The sequence below is a fragment of the Stomoxys calcitrans genome, chromosome 5, assembly GCF_963082655.1.
Source record: "Stomoxys calcitrans chromosome 5, idStoCalc2.1, whole genome shotgun sequence".
NCBI lineage: Eukaryota > Metazoa > Arthropoda > Insecta > Diptera > Muscidae > Stomoxys > Stomoxys calcitrans.
This window is the reverse complement of record NC_081556.1, coordinates 74,011,417-74,033,926: the sequence shown is the minus strand read 5'-3', so window position 1 is coordinate 74,033,926 and position 22,510 is coordinate 74,011,417. Positions and strand designations below refer to the sequence as shown.

Below are 22,510 nucleotides of genomic sequence, written 5' to 3'. Positions count from 1 at the left end.
GCGTAGAAATGTGTTGTTGGATCAAGACATTGCACTCAGACGTACGAGCCATATGCATTTTAGTGAGACAGTGGGCTGGTGGGTGAGGGAGTCCACCACATTATTAATTGCACTTGCCGCTGCCAGCTATGATTAGAAAAAAAATACAAACCGTTTCCATTTCGGAGATAAAACAGATTCCCACATGCTCGTGTGGTATCTGCACTTTCAGTCGTATAACAACAATTAAGTTCCCCCTAATGGGAATAGAGGCAAAATCGGTATGCAGTTTCAAAACCTTTTAGAAATGCCAATTGTGTCTAACTACTTTCCTTCGCTTAAAATGTTTTTGGGTGGGTCTAATGATCAATAGCAAACTACAATATAAAGCCAAAAAAGTTGTTGGAATAATCATGCGGCCTTTTTCAATTTCGGCCTATTACGTCTATTAAGTGGGAAGGATTTTAAGACCTAAAATATTGCTTTTTATCTTTTAATTTTAGAAATAATATTTTTTTTCCGAATTTTCATCTATTTGGTTAATTTAAACGATTAAATTAATATTTATGTCTTTAACTGAGAAAAGGATATTATTTTATTAATTCCCAAATAAAACCGATTTCATGGCTGAATAATCGATAAAGTACCAAAATATGCAACTATTGTCAAGAATTGCGTATGGGTGTGTGTGATATGTACATTCATGTATACGTATCTGCGCTTGTGTATGTCACTTTAATCCTCAAAAAACGCAGAGTAAATGGACAGAATTTGTTTTTATACCCCACCATAGGATGGGGGTATACTAATAATTTCGATATTCTGTTTGAAACTCCTCGAAATATTCCTCTGAGACCCCATAAAGTATATATACTTGATCGTCATGACATTTTAAGTCGATCTAGCAATGTCCGTAAGTCCGTCCGTCTGTCTGTCGAAAGCCAGAATTAAATTATGCTCGAATAGTTCTTATTAGTGTAGGTCGGTTTTGATTGTAAAGGTAAATATAATTGTAAATAAAATAAAATAAATAATTGTAAATAAACCGATCTTCGATCTTGATTTCTTAAGTCACTAGAGGTCGCAATTGTTATCGGATTTGGAATTTTGTTCAACGACTTCTTTCATGACCTTCAACATACGTGCCAAGTATGGTCTGAATCGGTAAATAGACTGATACGGCTCTCATATAAACCGGTCTCCCTATTTTACTTCTTGAGCCCCTAAAGGGCGCAATTTTTGTTCGAATTGGCTGAAATTTTACACAACGACTTCTACTATGGTCTCTAACATTCAGTTCAATTATAGTCCGGACTATAGAAATTTTTTTATGAAATGTTTGAATGAAAAGGGATACCAGGAAAAGAACTCGACAAATGCGATGCATGGTGGAGGGTATATAAGATTCGGGGCGGCCGAACTTAGCACGCTTTTACTTGTTGGATTTAGTTAAATTCAGGCCATAAAAATTTGTGCTATAAGATCTCAAAATATGTTCCATTTTCTTTTGTTAGATATATTTTTCGATTAATCGACAACCTCTTTCTTTGAAATAAACGATTAATCGAATAATCCAAAACTATACATAAATTTACACCCTAATAGATATTTAGTAAATGATGCAAATTTCGCGAAGAATCTTAAAATTAGTATGGTTTTCTTCAATATATAAAAAATTTTCATTTGAAATCAGCTGACAGTGTTTGCTATATTCAGCAAATATATTTCTCAGTGTGTACGCCCGTCCCTTTCGTAGTCATCGTAAGAATAATTGTGATAAAAAATCATCTATATTTAAAGAGAGTAAGGAATCGTTTTTGCTAAGCTTAGGTTTATGTTGACAATTCAAATTTTGCCCATGAACATTCCACTATGTTACAAGGGGAAAATCTAATCTGGCAGCCCATGTGCGTCACTTTGTGGATTAGAAATTCACAATAATTAACAAAAAATCTTCCTTCATCTACTAGGATAAGTGTACCAGTAGTCGGCATTTTTCAATCCAGCCTCCTTCCTGGTACAAATTTTCATTCAATTGAAATTTAATTTTTAAAATTAGAAATGTTATGTAAGATATAATTATAAAAATATTAAATTTGTTTTGTTAAATTTTTAAAAATTTCAATTTTATGAAAAAAGTGATTTTTCACCCTTAGCCCCTAAGTATTCGATCTGGTTCATATTCGACGCGAATGTTGAGAGTATCGTACCCTACCTCGCTTTATCACTCTCCCTCTACGCTCTCTCTACAACGCATTGATTAAAATTTCAATAAACTGGGCTAACAATTAGCCTTTTATAAGCTCAAAACCTTAAATCGGGAGATAGGTGTATGTGGCAGCACCATCCCTATATTAACCGATCTGGACCATTTTTGAATGAAGGGAGATCTAATGAAACACATTTTGCAAATTTCGAACAAATTAGGTAAACATATTCACTTTAAAAGCTGAAAACGGAAAATCGGGTGATCGGTTATACAGAGGTTTTAAATAGATGTATTTCGAAAAAGGCCACTAAACAGACTATGTATGGGAAAGTAATCTATACCAAGTTCCAGCAAAATTTCTTAATTTTATAATGCTCAATTTCTTAATATTATAGTATTAGAATCCTAGAGTTGTAAATCATAGAAGGACATGTTAACTTCTGCGTCCAGGAGGCCTCCAACATCGGACCGACTTTTTTTGTCCATAGGCATGTCAATTTCGAAAATTGGATATACCGGACAATATTTTGAAATATCATTCTTTAAACCGATCCGCGAATTTGATTTTTGAAGATCGCAGAAGAACCATTTTCCACCCGTCACTTAAACGCCCACTACTGAAAAATCCATTTTTGTATGGTCCCTAAAGGCGGCATTAAAATTAAATATATAAAAAAAATATATTTATTTATAATTAATGACTGGAATGATTTTTTGATTGTCCTTTACCATTAAAAACTATTTTTGATTCAAAATTTTTAAAATTTTCTACATTTTTATAACCTAAAAAGTCGATGCTTCTACCAATATGTTTCTTAAAAACAGGTATTTTCGCCCTTATTCAGGGACACACTCTTACTAAAAGCGAAATTCTGACTCAGCCCAAAAATGTTTACTTACAAGGAGAGCCGAGAATGTTATGGATGTTTATTGACAATTTTTTAAATATAAAGTTTTACATATTCTTAGTAATTTGAGTTTAAACAAGTAAAACGGCGTTAAGTTCGGCCGGCTCGAACTTTGGATACCCACCACCTCGGGTATAAATGTAAACTACCTTTCGTGATAATCCTGTTAAAAATGCATAATATATGCCCCCATAGCAGCTTTATCGAAATATGGTCCCATTTGGACCACATTTGTCCCGGATATTGAGTGGTCTAATAAGTACGACTTATTGTTAAATTTTGTAGAACAAAATATTGGTCTTTTTGGTAGCCATATTCAAATATACACCGATCTGAACCATGCACGACAAATTTCAGCGAAATCGAATTATAAATGCATCGTTTAATGGGGCCAAGACTTTAAGTGGAGATATCGGTCTATATGGCAGCTTTATCCAAATATGGACCGCTCTGAGCCAAATTGAAGAAGAATGTTGAAGGGCTTAACAAAACTCACTGTCCCAAATTTCGGCAAAATCGGACAATAAATGCGCCTTTTATGGGCCCAAAACCTTAAATCGAGAGATCGGTCTATGTGGCAGCTATATCCAAATTGGACCGATCTGGGCCAAATTGAAGAAGGATGTTGAAGGACCTAACACAACTCACTGTCCTACATTTAAGCAAAATTGGATTATAAATGTGGCTTTTATGGGCCTAAGATCCCAAATCGACGGATCGGTCTATATGGTGGCTATATCAAGATATGGTCCGATCTTCGAACTTACATGGCTGGATCGTCTTAGATTTTTACCCACCATCCTTTTGTGGTGGGTATAAAAACAAAAGTACCGACTGCTGGTACATGCCGAACATAGGAGCACTTACCCTATAACATGATTGCACCCGTTTCCAGCTGCTGGTATTTGATTGAATCTCTTTCCGAATTGTGGAAATAAGTTTGCTAATGGTACCTCTCCATCTATGCCTCGCTGTCAAAGCGAACTTCTCATCATCCATCCATTAGCAATTATTGATTGAAATGACCGTAAATGGTATGAAATGCAATTAAATACGCTTTCGCTTAAAACACACAAACTGTAATATGTGAGAAAGAAACAAACCAACAAACAAAATCATGAACCACTCAAGCGTTCCTTGCAAGCACTACCTTGCTGCGGCTCTCCGGCTGGTGCTTGGCTTGGGATGTCAAGACATGCGATTGTACAAAATAGTTACAATTTTAATTTGTCTCTAATGAACAGACATTTTTACACGTCCACCAAAACCAAATCAAAAACCATGAAATTCACTGGAAAACCAAATACCACCAAGACACGGAAGAACAGCTGTTTTGCGGTGGAGTGAATTTTAGACTTGGCTGCAGATGCAATGCTTGGAATGGCATAGTGATGTAGTGGCTACCAAAAGTGGTCATCAATGATTTACTGAATGCTTGAGTGAGTGCGATGATTGTGGTTGTCCGAGGTGGATTTTAATGCCTAACAGGTTAACAACTTCGAAGGGAATTATTGCAAATGGTCATATTGACCAAAGATGATGAATGGGGGAAAATGCTAATAGGTACCTAAACTACCTGTCCATAAGTTAACTCAAGCGAAAATTCAATTTACGGCCCAAGTGATTTACAAAGATATTGTGAAGGCGATTGACATCGCATTATGATGACGAGGTGTGTTATGTTGCATTTGCCAAATAATTGCATTGGCCACCGAGTTGCAAATTCATTGAAAAGATTATTGAATTGAATAATCAGCTACTGTATTACTCAGTTGTATTTTAATCAAGCAAAACTTTTACAGAGAATGCTTTTTGGAGAAACCATGTGGAAACCATTGTGAAATTCATCAATTGGTTAGAAGCGATACCAATAAAAAGTATGAATTATAATTTAATGAAGTAAAATTTTGAAGTATCAGGCGTGGCGTAGAGTTTTGCATGACCACCCACGGCACTGAACTGCTGGGTTCCAATGCTGGCCAAACCACAAAAATTAAAACTTATCTACTAAGTGGTGGCGCCCTGCGATACGCCATTCGCACTCGGTAAAAAAGGAGGTCCCCTTTCGTTGGGCTTAAAATTTATCCGGACAGCACTCAATGAAATCAGAGTATTATCGCTTCTGTTCCTTGATGGAATGCTCATGGGCGAATGAGAAAAACTTAACTTTACCCTAGTATAAGGGAGCTACATCTGAACCAATTTCGATCAAATTTCTTAGGCATATTGGTAGTCATTGAGAAAAAAGGAAGTGCAAAATTTAAAAAGCCCTAGAAATAAAACGTGATTATCAATATCTATGAAATTTTGCCAAAATTTGCGAAGTTCGATTGAAATTTGAGATAGATCAGACTTTGGAACCATACTTGGTATATCTGTTGGAAGTCATAGGATTTGAACCATACCATTAACAGTTGTTGGAGTCATACCAAATCATCACATGCAATACTTCAGCAATGTCGGATAATAATTGTGCCCTCTAGAAGCTCAAGTAATATAATCGGAAGATCGGGTTATATGGGATCTATATCTAAACATTGACCAATTGGGCCCAATTACAATCCCAACCAAACTACGTTAGTAGGAAGTATTTGTGCAAAATTTCAAGCGGCTACCTCTCTCTTTCGGAAGTAAGTGTGCTTCGACAGACGGACGGACATTACTAGTATGTCAAGACCATCAACAATATATATACTTTAGGGGGTCTTAGATTAATATTTCGAGGTGTTTCAAATGGAATAGGGAAGTTACTATACCCCCATCCCATATGGTGGAGGGTATAATAATGGAAGTTACTGTAGAAAAACTATCCTTGAACTATGGCTAGATTTACCATGCTAGTCAGTCCTAACAAATTTATTTTGAGGTTGTGCGTAAAAAAAGAACCAAAAAACAACTGAAGTTTTAGTTTGAACATTTCAAAAAATAAAAAAAATATCATTTATATCTTTAGATATCGTATATTTGTATACCCACTACCATAGGAAGGGGCTATACTAATCTAGTCATTCCGTTTGTAACACCTCAAAATATACCCAAACGGTATAAATATTCTTGATGGTCTCGACGTTCTGAGTCGATCTAGCCATATCCGCGCGTCCGTCCGTCCTTCTGTCGAAATCACGATCGAACGCGTAAAGCTAGCCGCTTGGAATTTTGCACAGATACTAAGTATTGATGTAGGTCGTTGGGGATTGCAAACGGGTCATATCAGGTCAGATTTAGATATAGCTTCCATATAAACCGACCTCCCGAATAGAGTTCCTGAACTCTTACAAGCCGCAATTTTTACCCGATATGGCTAAAATTTTTGGCCGATTTGGCTGAAATTTTGCATGTAGTGTTTTGTTACGACTTCCAGCAACTGTGTCAAATACGGTTCAAATCGGTCTATACAAGCCTCAATTTTTGGAAAAGGTGGAATTTTTTGCATAGTGGATTTTTTGCATTTTTTGGTAAAAGATTGTATTTTCATTGCTTAGTTTTAATTAAAAAAAGTTGATTAAATATTTTATTTTTTTTTTCTTCTTTTTGGTAAAGAGGACATACTGGATATGCGTTTTAAGTGCAGTTTTGAACCAGATATATCAACTTACACGGGTGAAATATGCACTTCAAAATGGCCATTTTTTATTATAATAATTTAAAACCCCTTAAGTACTCAAAATACAAATCCCAGATCCCCCATTCGGGCTTATGTTTTTCATACCCTCCACCATAAGAAGGGGATATACAAATTTCGTCATTCTGTTTATAACACCTCGAAATATGCGTCTGAGACCCCATCAAGTGTATATATTCTTGATCGTCATGTCATTTTAAGTCGATCTAGCCATGTCCGTCCGTCTGTCCGTCCGACTGTCTGCCGGAAGCACGCTAACTTTCGAAGGAGTAAAGCTAGCCACTTGAAACTTTCGACAAATACATTTTATTAGTGTAGGTCGGTTGGGATTGTAAATGGTCCATGCTTTGATATAGCTGTCATATAAACCGATCTTGGGTCGTGACTTCTGGAGCCTCTAGAGGAGGCTCCGATTTGACTGAAATTTTGCACGAGGTATTTTGGTATCACTTCCAACAACTGTGTTGAGTATGATACAAATCGATTCATAATCTGGTATAGCTGTCATATAAACCGATCTTTGATCTTGACTTCTTGAGCCTCTAGAACGCGCAATTCTCATCCAAATTGGCTGAAATTTTGCATGACTTCCATGATTTGCTATGACTTCCAATAACTGTGCTAAGTATGGCGCAAATCGGTATATAACCTGATATAGCTGCCATATAAACCGATCAGGGATCTTGACTTCTTGAGACACTAGAATGCATAATTTTCATTCGATTTGGAAGAAATTTTGTAAAACGGCTTCTCTCATGACCTTCAATATACGTGTTCAATATGGTCTGAATCGATCAATAGCTTGATACAGCTCCCATATAAACCGATCTCCGATTTTGCTTCTTATCCGAATGAACTGAAATATTACACAATTGATATAGCTCCAATAGCACAACAGTTCTTATTCAATATTCTATGTTTGCCTAAAAAGAGACACTGCGCATATAACTCGGCAGATGCGATCCATGGTGGAGGGTATATAAGATTCATCCCTGTCGAACTTAGCACGCTCTTACTTGTTTTACTTCAAACACAAACAAAACAAAAAGTGCCGATTTTGAAATCATCTTTGCCCCAAATGGGTATTTTGGGAAAAAAATTGGGAAGAAATTATTTTTGGTTTTGTCAAGACACAAATCGGTTTAGATTTCGGTATAGATTCCAAACGTAGTTACAACAGTTTTCAACCTAGTTACACGAAAATGCCTGATACTGAATATGCTGCTGTTCTAACCATTTTGTCAATATTCCATCATTTTTAATGAAAATAAAAGTGTTCGAACTTCTTTCGAAGGGAATTCGTAACCACAAGCGTCATAGCAAACATAAAACTGATATAAATTACCAAGTCATCAAATGTACCCACTCATGAGTCCTACCTGTTGTCAACGTCATTAAATTGCAAATATTATTAGAACTTAAGCTTACCTGATCAGGTCTTAGACCAGGTGGCACCCATGTGTACTCCTCCAAGGCACAGCCACTGTCGTCATCCGATTGCGAGTTTCGCTGGAATTCTAATTGCTGATGATGACTGTGTAAATAGGCTGTCGTCTTGTAGTTGGCACGCAGGGGCGATGTAATCGAGCTGAGCGGCAGATTTGTGGGCGGCTGGCAGTGGCGCCGCTGCGGGGGCCCCATAAAATGTGTTGATGGGGTTGTGTGGTTGCCGCCACCATTGCTGCTACCTGACGCTGGATCAATGTGGCTTGTGCTGCTTGGTGTGGGTGTGGCATTCGATGATGAGGTGGGCGTCGACCGATCGTTGTTATTCAAATTGGGCGGCAGAATGTGAGGCTGATATGGAAGTGATTGCTTTTGATGGTTCTGGGAGAGCTGTGTCAGATTGCAGTCGGCCTGCAGTTGGTAGGCCGGTAAGTGTACTCCGGCTGCCTCCAATTGTAAGAGTTCACTTTCGGTTTGTGTGTAGTAATCACTGGGCTGTTGCATAATGACCTCGGCCAACAACTCGTGATGAGCCTTTTTCGTTGCAGCAGATGCAGATGGCAGCAACAGTGGTGGTAATGATGATGCTGGTGCCGATGAACTTACCGCGACACACGTATCCTTGACTAATGTGCTCGACGAGGCACTGCAATGAGAGAATGAAAGATCAAATTAATGGAATATTCCAAAGATTAAAGCGATTTAAATAAGAAAACCACAGAGGCTGGTACAAGCCGTCCCACATAAATAACAAAAAGTTCCTCAAATCCAAAACTATACTTAGCCATCGAGTCTTTCATTCCTCCCATCCTTGCGATGTAATTGCAGCATGGCTAGCTGACTAACATTATGGATCGAAAGGAAACAATTACATCAACTTAATTTAGATTTCAATGGCTAGAATACAAAGTTGAGCGCTGTGTGTAAATTGCAATTTAACGATCCACAGTGGGCCAAATGGCAAAAAAATTGGAAATAAGTCTACAACTTTTTATCTGTTGATTTTAGCCATACAAAATGTTCTAGACATTTGTAGAGGAGGACATAGGCTTTCAGAAAAGTGCTGTTGTTGGTCCATATCTTTAATACAGGGTGAGCTACAGGGTGTCAAAGTTGACCACTTTTGACTTCTCCAAGCTTCTGGGGGCCATAACTTTTGATCTACTCAACCGATTTACATGATTTAGGACTCTAGAGAAAGAGCTTGACAAGATCTAAAAAACTTATGCATAAAGTACCATGCCATCGTGTACTGTTAAGGAGTTATGAATTGTTTAATTTTAAAATATGAAAATTTGGCCTTGGTTTTTTTCAGTGTTTTTTAAATAACTCCGACAATTTTAAAGCTATAAACTTCATACTTCACACAAATTATGCCAGCATATGTGTGCATAAAATACAAAAGGAATCACGTGAATATCTTTGGCGGTTTAAAAATGGCATCGTTTTCAATATGAAAAATATTTTTTTTGTCAAAAAATTGCAAAATTTTTCAAAAAAGATACTCCCATTTCCTTTAAGTTTTCGCAAACTTTGGCCGTCAAAGCATTATCATTTCTTTCCATTTTCACAAAGTCGAGGTATTAAGAAAAGTTTTAAGTGCTAATTTGGCTAATTTCGATATCAAACAACACCGTTATCTTAAGACCAAAATGGCCAATTTTTTTACTAAACTTCAAAAGTTTCTCACTGGAAAAAAAGTTCCACGGGGATTTTTTCGCTTTTTTTGAACTTAAATGAAAGCTTAAAATGTTCCCAACATTTTAAGGTATGTCTCGCCATATCCTAGCCATAAATGAGATCGTAGCGATCAAAATACTGAAAAAAGTCAATTTTCAAGTAGTGCTATATTCATTGCTAAAAAACAAGTATTACGTCACATTTTATTGCAAAGATGTTAAATAAACTTTTATTTGGTAACACTTCTTCTACAAAACACAAAAAGAATCATGGAAATATCTCTATTCTATTCCATTTTATGGAACCGGCAATAAAAAAGTCAATTTTTCAAAAAAGTCGAATTTCCCAAATTTTGTTTTTGTTGTCCTAATTGCACATGACACACTATAGCCATATTTACGCAACATACCTTATCGTAAAGGAAATTTTCATACCTTTCCAACAATGTATAAAACATTTCTCAACTCGGATTCTATCTACTCTAAAATTCATTTACACTTCATTAAACTCTATATAAAAATGTCTATTTGTGAAATGGAACCTTATATGGGGCCTACACTAAAACATTGATAGATTTGCCCAGGGTTTACAATACAAATGTGTTAGAATAAAAAAAGGTCTCCTGCCAAAGTTTAAAAAAATTGGAATAAAAATATGTGTTTTAGAGCGAAAACACTTCGCATCGGCGTGCGTTTGTATAGTACCTACATCTATTTTTAATGTAAGCTGATGATTTTTGAATAAAAAGTAACCTAGAAATATACCTGCATATATATATATATTTGTGTTAAGATTTGATGCAGACAAATGTTACCTGTTTCGCTATGTCGAATTCCCAGGAAATCCACCGTATCAATGAATGTGAAAAAACCTACCCATAAAAAATTCATTGTCATTTTTTTTAACCAAATTCGAGTCCAGGTAAATAATTATAGAAGAGTAAGTAAAAAGAGGCACTTTGGACCCCTTTTTACGATTGCGTCTGATACCTGAAATGGGTCATTAATTGTGAATATATTGCATAAATATTTGAACAAAATCCAAATTTTCTTCATTATATTTTGTAGAGGCGTAAAGGACATTTATAAGTTATGGAAGTCATACTGAAGTATTCCACTCTTTCGAAAATTGTATGGGACATCAAAAATGATTCCAAATCATACACGGAGTCATTTAAGGAACTTGTTTACACTTTGGACCACATATATGGAATAAGGCTAAATAAAGACGCTTTAGACAAACTTGAAAAATTCTACAAATCATTTGAGAGAAGGTTGCCAGAATGTTCATTCGCAAAAATCAAGTTTTTCAAAATGTATGAGAAGTGGCTGAAATCGGATCTACTTATTGAAATTAAACCGCTGATTCCCGGCCGGCCTAGCAAAGCATACGACGAAGTTACGGAGAAAACCAAAAAGAAAAAACAAGAGGAACTATTGGCGGCACATCCGCCAAATTTAATAAAAGATACGTTCAAAACAGCATTGTTAAAAACACAACCAAAAAATGTTGGACGAATTGTCGATGTTTTACCATTAGCATCTCCGAAAAGGGTAAAGAGAATGGTAGAAAGTATTCCAACTCCAAAATCGACTACAGAATTCACGGAGGAAGATGCACTGGCCCTGATTTTGAACCTAGGCCTCTCAAGAAACAAATACTCAACAATGAGGAAGGCTCTTCGTGAAAAAGGATGGGGTTGTTTACCCTCAAAACATAAATTGTACAACACCAGGACGAAAATGGTGCCATCAAATATATACGTGGACGAATTAAAAGCAAGAGTGAAACTTGCTGATCTTGTTGAAAATACAGCTGTTAGAATTATTTCTAATTTTACTGAAGAACAGTTGAACACATGTAATAATTCCGAAGTGGTTTTGATCAGCAAATGGGGTTGTGATGGATCATCTGGATTTTCCGAATATAAGCAACAAACAGAAATAGATGCCAACTTCGCATCAATTTTCATGGCATCATTAGTACCATTGAGAATGAGATTGTACAAGGACCAATCTTCATCATCGAAAGAAAATGCATTTCAAGATATATGGATAAATAGAACACCTGGGTCAAAATATTTATGTCGCCCAATTCGGTTTGAGTATACAAAGGAAGACCGGAACACAACACGATCTTTGGTGAACGAAATAAAGGAAGAAATTGCTGCATTACCCATGATTGTTATAAACCAATTGGGAAGAAATATAAAAGTTTCGTTTCAACTACAACTCACTATGATCGATGGAAAGGTGGCAAACGCATTAACTGGCGTTATGTCCAATTGGAGATGCAATATTTGTGGCAAGAAGAATGGGCAATTCGAGGACAAGTCTGATGAAAATTTAGTAAACGAAAATGCGCTCAATTTCGGTATTTCGCCCCTGCACTGTAGAATTCGATTCATGGAGTATTGTTTGCATTTATCGTATGACCTTAAATATCGGACTAGCCCTGGAAACCGCGATGTCTCTGCTAGAAACAACCAAGATCTTCACAAAATGAGGCAGGAAGAGAAGAATCGAATCCAGTTGGAGTTTAAACAAAAGGGACTTATAATAGATAAACCTCTTTACGGATACGGAAGCACAAATGATGGCAACTCGGCAAGGCGGTTTTTTGAGGACCCCGTATCGACATCTAAAATAACCGGTCTTGATGAACACTTGCTAAGACGATTCAAAGTGATTTTGGCTGTAATCAATAGCAAAAAGATGATAAATTCAACCAAATTTGAAGCTTATAGTAATGACACAAAAAACATTTTATCTGATTTATATTCGTGGAAAGCTTTAACACCGACAGTACATAAAGTCTTACATCATGGCAAGCAAATTGTGGAATACAACATACTTCCGTTAGGAGAACTTACAGAAGAAGCTCAGGAATCCCGTAATAGAGATGTTAAACAGTTCCGGCTTTTCAATACCCGAAAGAGCACCAAATTTAACCAAAATTATGATTTACTTCAATATTTATTGTTATCGTCTGATCCGGTACTATACAGCATCAGAACTAAATGGCTACCAAAAATATGTGACGATATAGATAAGGACGATCCCGATGCCATTCAAATTAAAGAGCTTTTAAATTTTGATACCTTAGATTATTTGGTAGAGAATAAAATCAAATAATACAAAACTAAAATGCTTTTTTATTTTGGGAGTAGCTAATATACATATAAACGCACGCCGATGCGAAGTGTTTTCGCTCTAAAACACATATTTTTATTCCAATTTTTTTAAACTTTGGCAGGAGACCTTTTTTTATTCTAACACATTTGTATTGTAAACCCTGGGCAAATCTATCAATGTTTTAGTGTAGGCCCCATATAAGGTTCCATTTCACAAATAGACATTTTTATATAGAGTTTAATGAAGTGTAAATGAATTTTAGAGTAGATAGAATCCGAGTTGAGAAATGTTTTATACATTGTTGGAAAGGTATGAAAATTTCCTTTACGATAAGGTATGTTGCGTAAATATGGCTATAGTGTGTCATGTGCAATTAGGACAACAAAAACAAAATTTGGGAAATTCGACTTTTTTGAAAAATTGACTTTTTTATTGCCGGTTCCATAAAATGGAATAGAATAGAGATATTTCCATGATTCTTTTTGTGTTTTGTAGAAGAAGTGTTACCAAATAAAAGTTTATTTAACATCTTTGCAATAAAATGTGACGTAATACTTGTTTTTTAGCAATGAATATAGCACTACTTGAAAATTGACTTTTTTCAGTATTTTGATCGCTACGATCTCATTTATGGCTAGGATATGGCGAGACATACCTTAAAATGTTGGGAACATTTTAAGCTTTCATTTAAGTTCAAAAAAAGCGAAAAAATCCCCGTGGAACTTTTTTCCAGTGAGAAACTTTTGAAGTTTAGTAAAAAAATTGGCCATTTTGGTCTTAAGACAACGGTGTTGTTTGATATCGAAATTAGCCAAATTAGCACTTAAAACTTTTCTTAATACCTCGACTTTGTGAAAATGGAAAGAAATGATAATGCTTTGACGGCCAAAGTTTGCGAAAACTTAAAGGAAATGGGAGTATCTTTTTTGAAAAATTTTGCAATTTTTTGACAAAAAAAATATTTTTCATATTGAAAACGATGCCATTTTTAAACCGCCAAAGATATTCACGTGATTCCTTTTGTATTTTATGCACACATATGCTGGCATAATTTGTGTGAAGTATGAAGTTTATAGCTTTAAAATTGACGGAGTTATTTAAAAAACACTGAAAAAAACCAAGGCCAAATTTTCATATTTTAAAATTAAACAATTCATAACTCCTTAACAGTACACGATGGCATGGTACTTTATGCATAAGTTTTTTAGATCTTGTCAAGCTCTTTCTCTAGAGTCCTAAATCATGTAAATCGGTTGAGTAGATCAAAAGTTATGGCCCCCAGAAGCTTGGAGAAGTCAAAAGTGGTCAACTTTGACACCCTGTAGCTCACCCTGTATTAAAGATATGGACCAACAACAGCACTTTTCTGAAAGCCTATGTCCTCCTCTACAAATGTCTAGAACATTTTGTATGGCTAAAATCAACAGATAAAAAGTTGTAGACTTATTTCCAATTTTTTTGCCATTTGGCCCACTGTGCGATCCTCGTTGCAATCGCTTGGGCATTAAACTTGGAGTCTTGCTGTTGTGCAACATTGCAGCAGAACTGTGAATATGTTTACAAATTCCAAGAATGCAACTCACGAGTCTACTTGGTAGACCACAAAGCTGAATTTTGGGCTAGCCTTACGAATGGTACATCCATCCATAGTCGGCTTTAGAGCATTAATGTAAGACACTCTAATTGCCCAAATATGATTTTGTATGTTAAGCTTCACGATGTAGTTGTACTTGATGTAACTGTTGCATTGATAGCAATGTAGCATATAGGGGCCATATATATGTAATCATGCAAATGTCCATTTCTGGATATTACAAGGCACCTATGCATGTACATTGGCAAAGGATCCAAATAAATACAGAGATAACCAAAGAAGAATGCAATGGAACATTTGCGCTGTTTGGTAATAGGGGCTAAATGGATAATAATTACTAATTCGGGCCATAAGAACATAATACGAGTATGTTGAGAAATATAAACGATATTGTTGATGAGCTAAACATTAATCGGACCATTACATGAGTAAAGATCCCTTTCTGTTCCTAAATGGGCATTTAGGTCATACAGGTCCACATGGAACAAATCTTTCACAAAGAAGTTTACTTCGAAATATACCTCTGTACCTATATGCCCGATAGAGCCGAATAGAATGCAATATCTCTTCTGATAGAATGTATGTAGACTTCCGTAGAAAGTACGTAATCTTATCCCTCATGGTGTCCGTTATGACAAGTCATTGTAGGATTGCTGATAGATTGTCATGAGCTGAAATCACATTTCTTTTATATAACAAGTAAGAGTGTGCTAAGTTCGGTCGGCCGAATCTTATATACCCTCCACCATGGATCGCATTTGTCGAGTTCTATGTGAGGTATCTCTTTTTTGGCCAACAAAGAATATTGAATAAGAACTATTATCCTACTATAGCTATATCAAGTTATAGTCCGATTCGGACCATAAATGAATGTTGATTATGGTAGAAGTCATTGTGTAATATTTCAGTTCATTCGGACAAGAATTGCGCCTTGTAGGGGCTCAAGAAGCAAACTCGGAAGATTGGTTTATATGGAAGCTGTATCAAGCTGTTGATTGATTCAGACCATATTAGACACGTATGTCAAAAGTCATGAGAGAAGCTGTTGTACAAAATTTCTGCCATATCCGATGAAAATTGCGCCCTCTAGAGGCTTAGGAAGTCAAGATCCCAGATTGGTTTACATGACAGCTATAACAGGTTATGTACCAATTTGCGCCATACTTAGCACATCTATTGGAAGTAATAACAAAACACCTCATGCTAAATTTCAGCCAAATCGGATGAGATTATGAACCGATTTAAACCATACTTAGCACATTAGTTCGAAGTTATAATAAAACACTTCGTGCAAAATTTCAAATCGGACGAGAATTGTGCCCTCTAGAGGCTCAAGAAGTCAAGACCCAAGATCGGTTTATATGGCAGCTATATCAAAACATGAACCTACGCTAATAAAAAGTATTTGTGCAAAATTTCAAGCGGCTAGCTTTACTCCTTCGAAAGTTAGTGTGCTTTCGACAGACAGATGGACGGACATGGGTAGATCGACTTAGAATGACATGACGATCAAGAATATATATATACTTCATGGGGTCTCAGGCGCATATTTCGGGGGTCTCAGACGCATATTTCATGGGGTCTCAGACGCATATTTCGAGGTGTTACAAACAGATTGGCGAAATTAGTATACCCCCTTATGCTAAGATCGGACACAAATTGTGGCTTCTACAACCTTAAAAGGATGTACTGGTAAAAAGATAATATGGGAGCTATATCTTATTTTGATTGATGAAATTTTGCACACGTAGCAAGATGGCAAAAAAAACACCTCGTGCAAAATTTTGTGTAAAAATGGGACCAAAATTGTGGACACTTTCTTACTTTTCTTCTTTAATTGGCTATGAGAGAACATTTGTTCCACTAGCCGAACGTAAAATAGCGTTTCAAGCCCTTCGATCTTCTGCGCTCATTCTAAAAACTCTGACACCACTTGACCTTTCCATCGGGCTTTTAGTCTTCTCGGTTTGCGTGTATCACCGTGTTTGCCTTCAAAAGACTTCTTTGCTGGAGCTTCTTCATCCATTCTGACAACATGACCTAGACAACGCAGCTGTTGTATTTTAAGTCGTGTAACTATGCTAACATCGTTATACAGCATATACAGCTCGTGGTTCATACGTCGCCTATATTCTCCATTAACGCAAACTGGCCATATATGTTAAGAATAATTTTTCTTTCAAATACTTCAAGCACTACCTCGTCTGCTTTCACAAGTACCCATGCTTGTATAGTATAGTGTAATCTTCGTCTGTCGAGAGGTGGCCTTGTTTCTAAACTGCTTACTTAGTTCAAAGTAGCATCTGTTTGCCAGGATTATTCTTCGCTTTATATCAAAACTGGTGTCATTCGTTTCGGTTACGGAGGTTCCGAGGTAGGTAAAGTTACTGACTGTCTCAAAGTTGTGGTTTCCAACTTTCTCCATTTTCTTTATCTGCTCGGTTATACAAGGCCTTTTGGAAGTTGAAACCATCCATTTCCTCTCCACTTATTGCCAGACCCATATCTGGTTCAGAGTGCATTTACCAGGTCTAAAGCCGCATTGATAGGGCCAAATTATCTCATTTACTTTAGACTGACTTTTAATCTAGTACACAGTAAGCTCAAGAGTATCTTGTATGGGATGGGGAAGAGACTTATTCATCTGTAGTTGGCACATTCCGTCTTCTCTCCTTTCTTGTGAACGGGACATAGTATGCTGAGGTTCCAATCAACGGGTTTACGTTCTTGTAGCCAGATTGCGCTGATAAGCTGATGCATACGCCTTATCAGTGAGTCGCCTCCGGTCTTAAATTGTTCAACGGGTAACCCGTCGGCTCCTGATGCCTTGTTGTTCTTTAGTCGGGTCACTGCTACCTGGACCTCATTCTGGCCAAGAGGTAAACATTCTATACCAAAATGGTTCTGCCGTATCCTCTTCGCCACCAACGTCGGACACTAGCAGTTGAGAAAAATGTTTTTTTAATATCCTTAGCATGTTATCTGTGTCAGTTACCAGATTTCCTTCTTTGTCTCTGCAGGAGGATGTGCTGCACCAAAGCCATACTTAAAACGACGTTACGGATGAATGATATATATGGGAGCTATATCTAAATATGAACCAATTTTTACAAAATTTTGCACACGTATTGTGGCATCAAAAAAATAACTTCATCCCAAATGTTCCCACCTCCACCAAAACTTCCCCTTAACTGAAGTTGTTTACCGACCATGGCAGCATGAGTCTCAAACAAATGGTATAAACTTGAATCAGACTGCACTCATTGGTATGTGAGAAGTTTACCCATAATGGAATGTTCGTGGGCAAGTCTGAATTTGAATAAAACATTCTAGAGTGGTATAGTTATATTACCATGTAATTTCAACCAAGAAACTCACATAGGAAAATTGGCTTATATTTCATCATGAATCCAAATGAGTCTAATGGCAGAACTAACACTACATCATAAAGTAGGGCTTTATGGTCCATTAACGCTACGATGGGCGAAAAATTTTTCTATGCTGTTGAGAGGACGTGATCCGAATAGACCACAAATTTAAAAGAGATATAAAATTTTAATGGATTTTTTTTAATTTTATTTTTGGTTCTAGGAATGTTTTATTTTAGGCTAATTTTTTTAATTTTTATAGCTTTTATTTGTTTATTTAATAATTATAATTATAACAAAATTATAAATATAATGGTTAAAGCCATGACTGCAGAGGTCCTATGCATTATTTTAATAGTTTAAAACTATCATTTAGGAGAAGTAAACGAAATTATAGAAATAAGTTACGAAAACAACACTAGATGTATGTCCATAGTGGCATGGGGCGGATTAATATCTGCACCCTCTTTTCAACCTATCCTAACCTACGAAAACAACAGAGTTCTACCAAAGGAGGCAAGAATTGAAGCTTCTGGGAGCCGTAGAAGACTAATCGGGATATGGAAGTTATAGACCGATTTATTACATATTTATCATAGATGTTGGAAGTCGTAATACCACACTCCTTGCAAACTTTCAGCCAAGTTTGCACGGAAAACAGATCTTCCAGATACCAAATCTGGAGATCTGTTTATATGGGAGCTATGTCAGCAATTTGGTTAATGACCGCGCGTCTTTAAGCTCAAGAGCTCATATCAGGAGATCGGTTTAAATGGGAGCTGTATCCAAATCTGAAAGCCCATTTGCAATCCCAACGACTTACATCAACAAAAAGTCACTGTCGTGATATCCATCAACCTATGGTGATGGGGATAAAAACATTAGTAAATAAAAGTAAAATATTTACTTCAATGAATACATTTTATGTTTTCAAATTAAGCCAACTTAGTTTTTAGCTTAAAGATGTATATAAATCTTTTAAATCTGTTGGTAGTACCAAAATTTGCAAAACATATGTCGTGATCCAACCAGACCATGTCCGCTCTAATCAGTAGGTATTAATTTCATTAGCATATAATGTTCAAAATATATCAAAATTTATAACTTTTCATTTTTATTTCACTTAGACTCCTACATTTTACTTAAACATTAATTTCGCTTTTTATAAGAATGATTAATGAATTGTAGGGAAGCCATAAAAGTCGAATTTAGTCTGTCCAGAGCAAACTGCGCATCTTAGGGTTAAGGAAGCTGTCGCTTTACCAATCAAAAACAAATATCACTCATTGCTATTGCTTCCTTCTTAGCAAACTGCAACCACCTGGACTTTAAACTGAAATCCAAGTTTCGTTTTCCTTTGATCAGTCAAGAAATGATTCAATATAATTTCACAATGAGTGTCTTCATTTTGAAAATGTATGTATATTGTGACCCCCCAGGACTCATCGGTGACGTCTTAAGTTTGCAAAATTCAAAATCTTCAAGTCAATATTGAGGTGAGGTAGGATCAATGTGGAAAGTTGATAATGCACTCGAATATATCCATCCAACAGAGAGTAATACGCAACAATGAATATGTCTATGTAATCATTCTTGATACTACCTTAACACAAGTCGTATTGGTCATTGTCTTCTTCAGTAAGATTGGTGTTCATTCATTATTATCTTCCACATTTTTACACAGTTGTTGGGTAGCTATGTTGTTTATTGCCCCTCAAACCATATGCCCCTACAGTCATAGGAGTATTTTTAAGCCAAAGCCGAAACTTATTGTCGATTCTGTAAACTTGAGACTCGGTATCCACATGTTGCACACACCGCAATGTGGAAATTTGACTGGTCAGTTGTTAATTAAAGTTAAGAGTTTAACCAAGCAAATCGAGCTGCAATAAGCCAAGAAGACTTTCTCCTAGTCATGTTATGTTATGTACATACATACTACAAAAAACTTCCACTGATGGCAAATATACTACGTGTCTCAGCATTAGCAACGGCATGTTTTTATACTATTACTAATAAATAATTTAATTTTTTTTTTTTTTTGAAGAAAGATAGTGCACATACGTTTCGCTTGCATGCCATATTCAAATGTTTAATTTCCAGAAATTGTTTTGCAATCATGGGAAAATGATAGGCGACTTTAAAATGAAAAGCGAAAGCTTAATGTAAATCCATTTGAGCTATGATGCTGAATACTTTCCCAGAACGGAGATTGTTGACCGAATGGATGCTACACAAGATTTAGTAGAGATTGTTGAACAATTTAAAAGTTAGTATTTATAGCCATAAATCGAAACAATCCGATTACACCCATTTTGTTTAAACCACTATATGTATATGTATTTATGTATTGTATTTAATATGTTCACACCCAAACCCAAAGCATTTGAAAAAAATTAAACGAAAGTTTGTGAAAGGTTGTGTTAGTGAATAATATAAACCATACGATTGTTTTAAGCTTTGAAAACTGGCATATGTTTTTGACAGAATTGTAATGAAAAGAATTTGCCACAAATGTTTTTGCAGTTTCACTTTCTAAATACTTATAACTCATGATACTTTACGACACATTGTGATTTTAATAATAGAAACAAAAGCTCAAAAGATTTTGTTGAAGCAAATAATCAGACAAGTTGTTAATATTATGTTCCTTTTTGTGGAAGTTTAGTTGAATTCGACGATTATAAATTTGCAGAATTTGGACAATCTTGATTATGAGTTTAAAAAACCCTTAGCAGACAAGTGAAATCTTCTCTCTAAATGCTGGTTCCAATTTTTTTTTCGTTTTTTTAATACCTCACATCTCAATGATAATACAATACTTTTATTGACAATTCTTCATAAGTAATGTGGGATTGTCTTATTCAATGAAATCAGAGCTTGTTTTAGCTTCAAAATCTATTATTCTAAAAAGGCTGACGCGAAAAGCATTCATAGTGACAGCCTTAACCAAACGCGGAAAATAAAACGTTTGGAAAATCTTAGAGACAAAGAAATCGGTTTTTTTATGGAAGTGCTGCTTGCAGTTATTTTGAAACATTTCCCTAAACTGTTGAACGCAATGTCGTGAATTTGTCAATTTTTGTTGTAAAAGTCTTTTCATTTATATTAGAACCTCATGATGTGACTATGGTAAAAGATGACTCCTTTAATAAATTCTTTTTAACCAAAAATATTTTGTGTATAGTAAAATATGACTTGCTACACGAAAACCGATTCGTTCACTTTATTTAAACCATATGTCAAATCCTTTTGCAGAGAGGATGAATGCAAAAAGGAGTACGCTCGAAAAATATTTTTTGTTTTTTTTTTCTTTGAATGATTGTCAGTCTAAATTTTAATGGATTTTGACTAAACTTCTTAGATATCGTTGTAGGCATCGAGGAAAGCTTTGTGCACAATTTTGGCAATATTGGTCAATAAATGCGCTTGCAGTGGCTCTAGGAGTGAAAATCGGGCGATATATATAGATAAGAGGCATATCTTAATCTGAACCGATTTCCATGAAATTCACCAGTAATGTCGAGAGTAAGAAAAAAGTGCTTCCTGCCAAATTTCGAGAGAATCGATTAACAAATGACCATTTTATTGCATTATTACTGCAAATCGGACGAACATATAATGGGAGCTATATCCAGATCTGAATCGATTTTTTCGTCTTCTTTAGGCCGAATAGCATGCTTGGATCGAATTTGAAGACGATCGGAAGAAAACTGCGACCTGTACTTTGTATACAAATTAACATGGACAGACAGACAGACGGACATAGCTAAATCGAATCAGAAAGTGATTCTGAGTCGATCGGTATACTTATCAATGGGTCTTCCTTCTGACTGTTACAAACAAATTCACTAAATTAGAATACAATGTACCACAGTAGTGGTGTAGGGTATAAAAACCAGTTGGAATTTCTAATAACATGTTGTATTTATTATGAATATATGGCATTATTTGGAGAAACTTTGTATTCGCCACAAAATCTTTATGCAATTTAATTGTAAAGAAAGTCGCAACGTTTCTCACAAAAGAAGTTTGATTGTCAATAATTTCGTTTATAGCTAATGAAATATTTTTTCCGTGTATAAAAAAAGATGGTAAAGCATTTGTGGTTATGTCAATAGGTTAAATCTATGAACAGGTTTCACAGTTTTCCTCTATAACTACATTCTTCTTTTAAGTTGCTTAGGTTCCCAGCAACAGAATGTGAAAAATAAAACGTTTGAGACCATTTTACCAGAAACAAAATTCTTCAACTACAAAGTTTTTCATTTATTGTAACATATCAAACGTTAGCCATTAACGTAGTTTTATCGAATGTAACTAACTTTATTCATTGTAAATGTCTCAGCAACTTCGCCCACGTAAAAGTAGCTTTCTTTTGTTGTAAAACCAAAAACTCTTTAATGGCAAAAGTGTTTCGATAGTCTCAAACGATTATTCGTTTACCAAACCAATAATTATTCTTTTGTGTCTCTCCTACTATCTCGCGCCCTCTAATTGACATGCATTATCATATCTATTGAACATTTTATACCCAAAACCGAAGGATGGGGATATATTCATTTGTCAT

General features: G+C 35.7%; 1 protein-coding gene across 2 annotated transcripts in view; it reads right to left on the bottom strand.

The window, feature by feature from the left end:
• Positions 1-22,510, bottom strand: part of LOC106088101 (protein espinas) — a 214,736-nt gene that overhangs the window by 60,987 nt on the left and 131,239 nt on the right. For both annotated transcript variants that reach the window (XM_013253412.2, XM_013253410.2), the window contains one exon: positions 8,147-8,810. In XM_013253412.2, coding sequence (XP_013108866.2) covers positions 8,147-8,668 — 522 coding nt within the window. In that variant the 5' untranslated portion in view covers positions 8,669-8,810. The remainder of the gene's footprint in view (positions 1-8,146; positions 8,811-22,510) is intronic.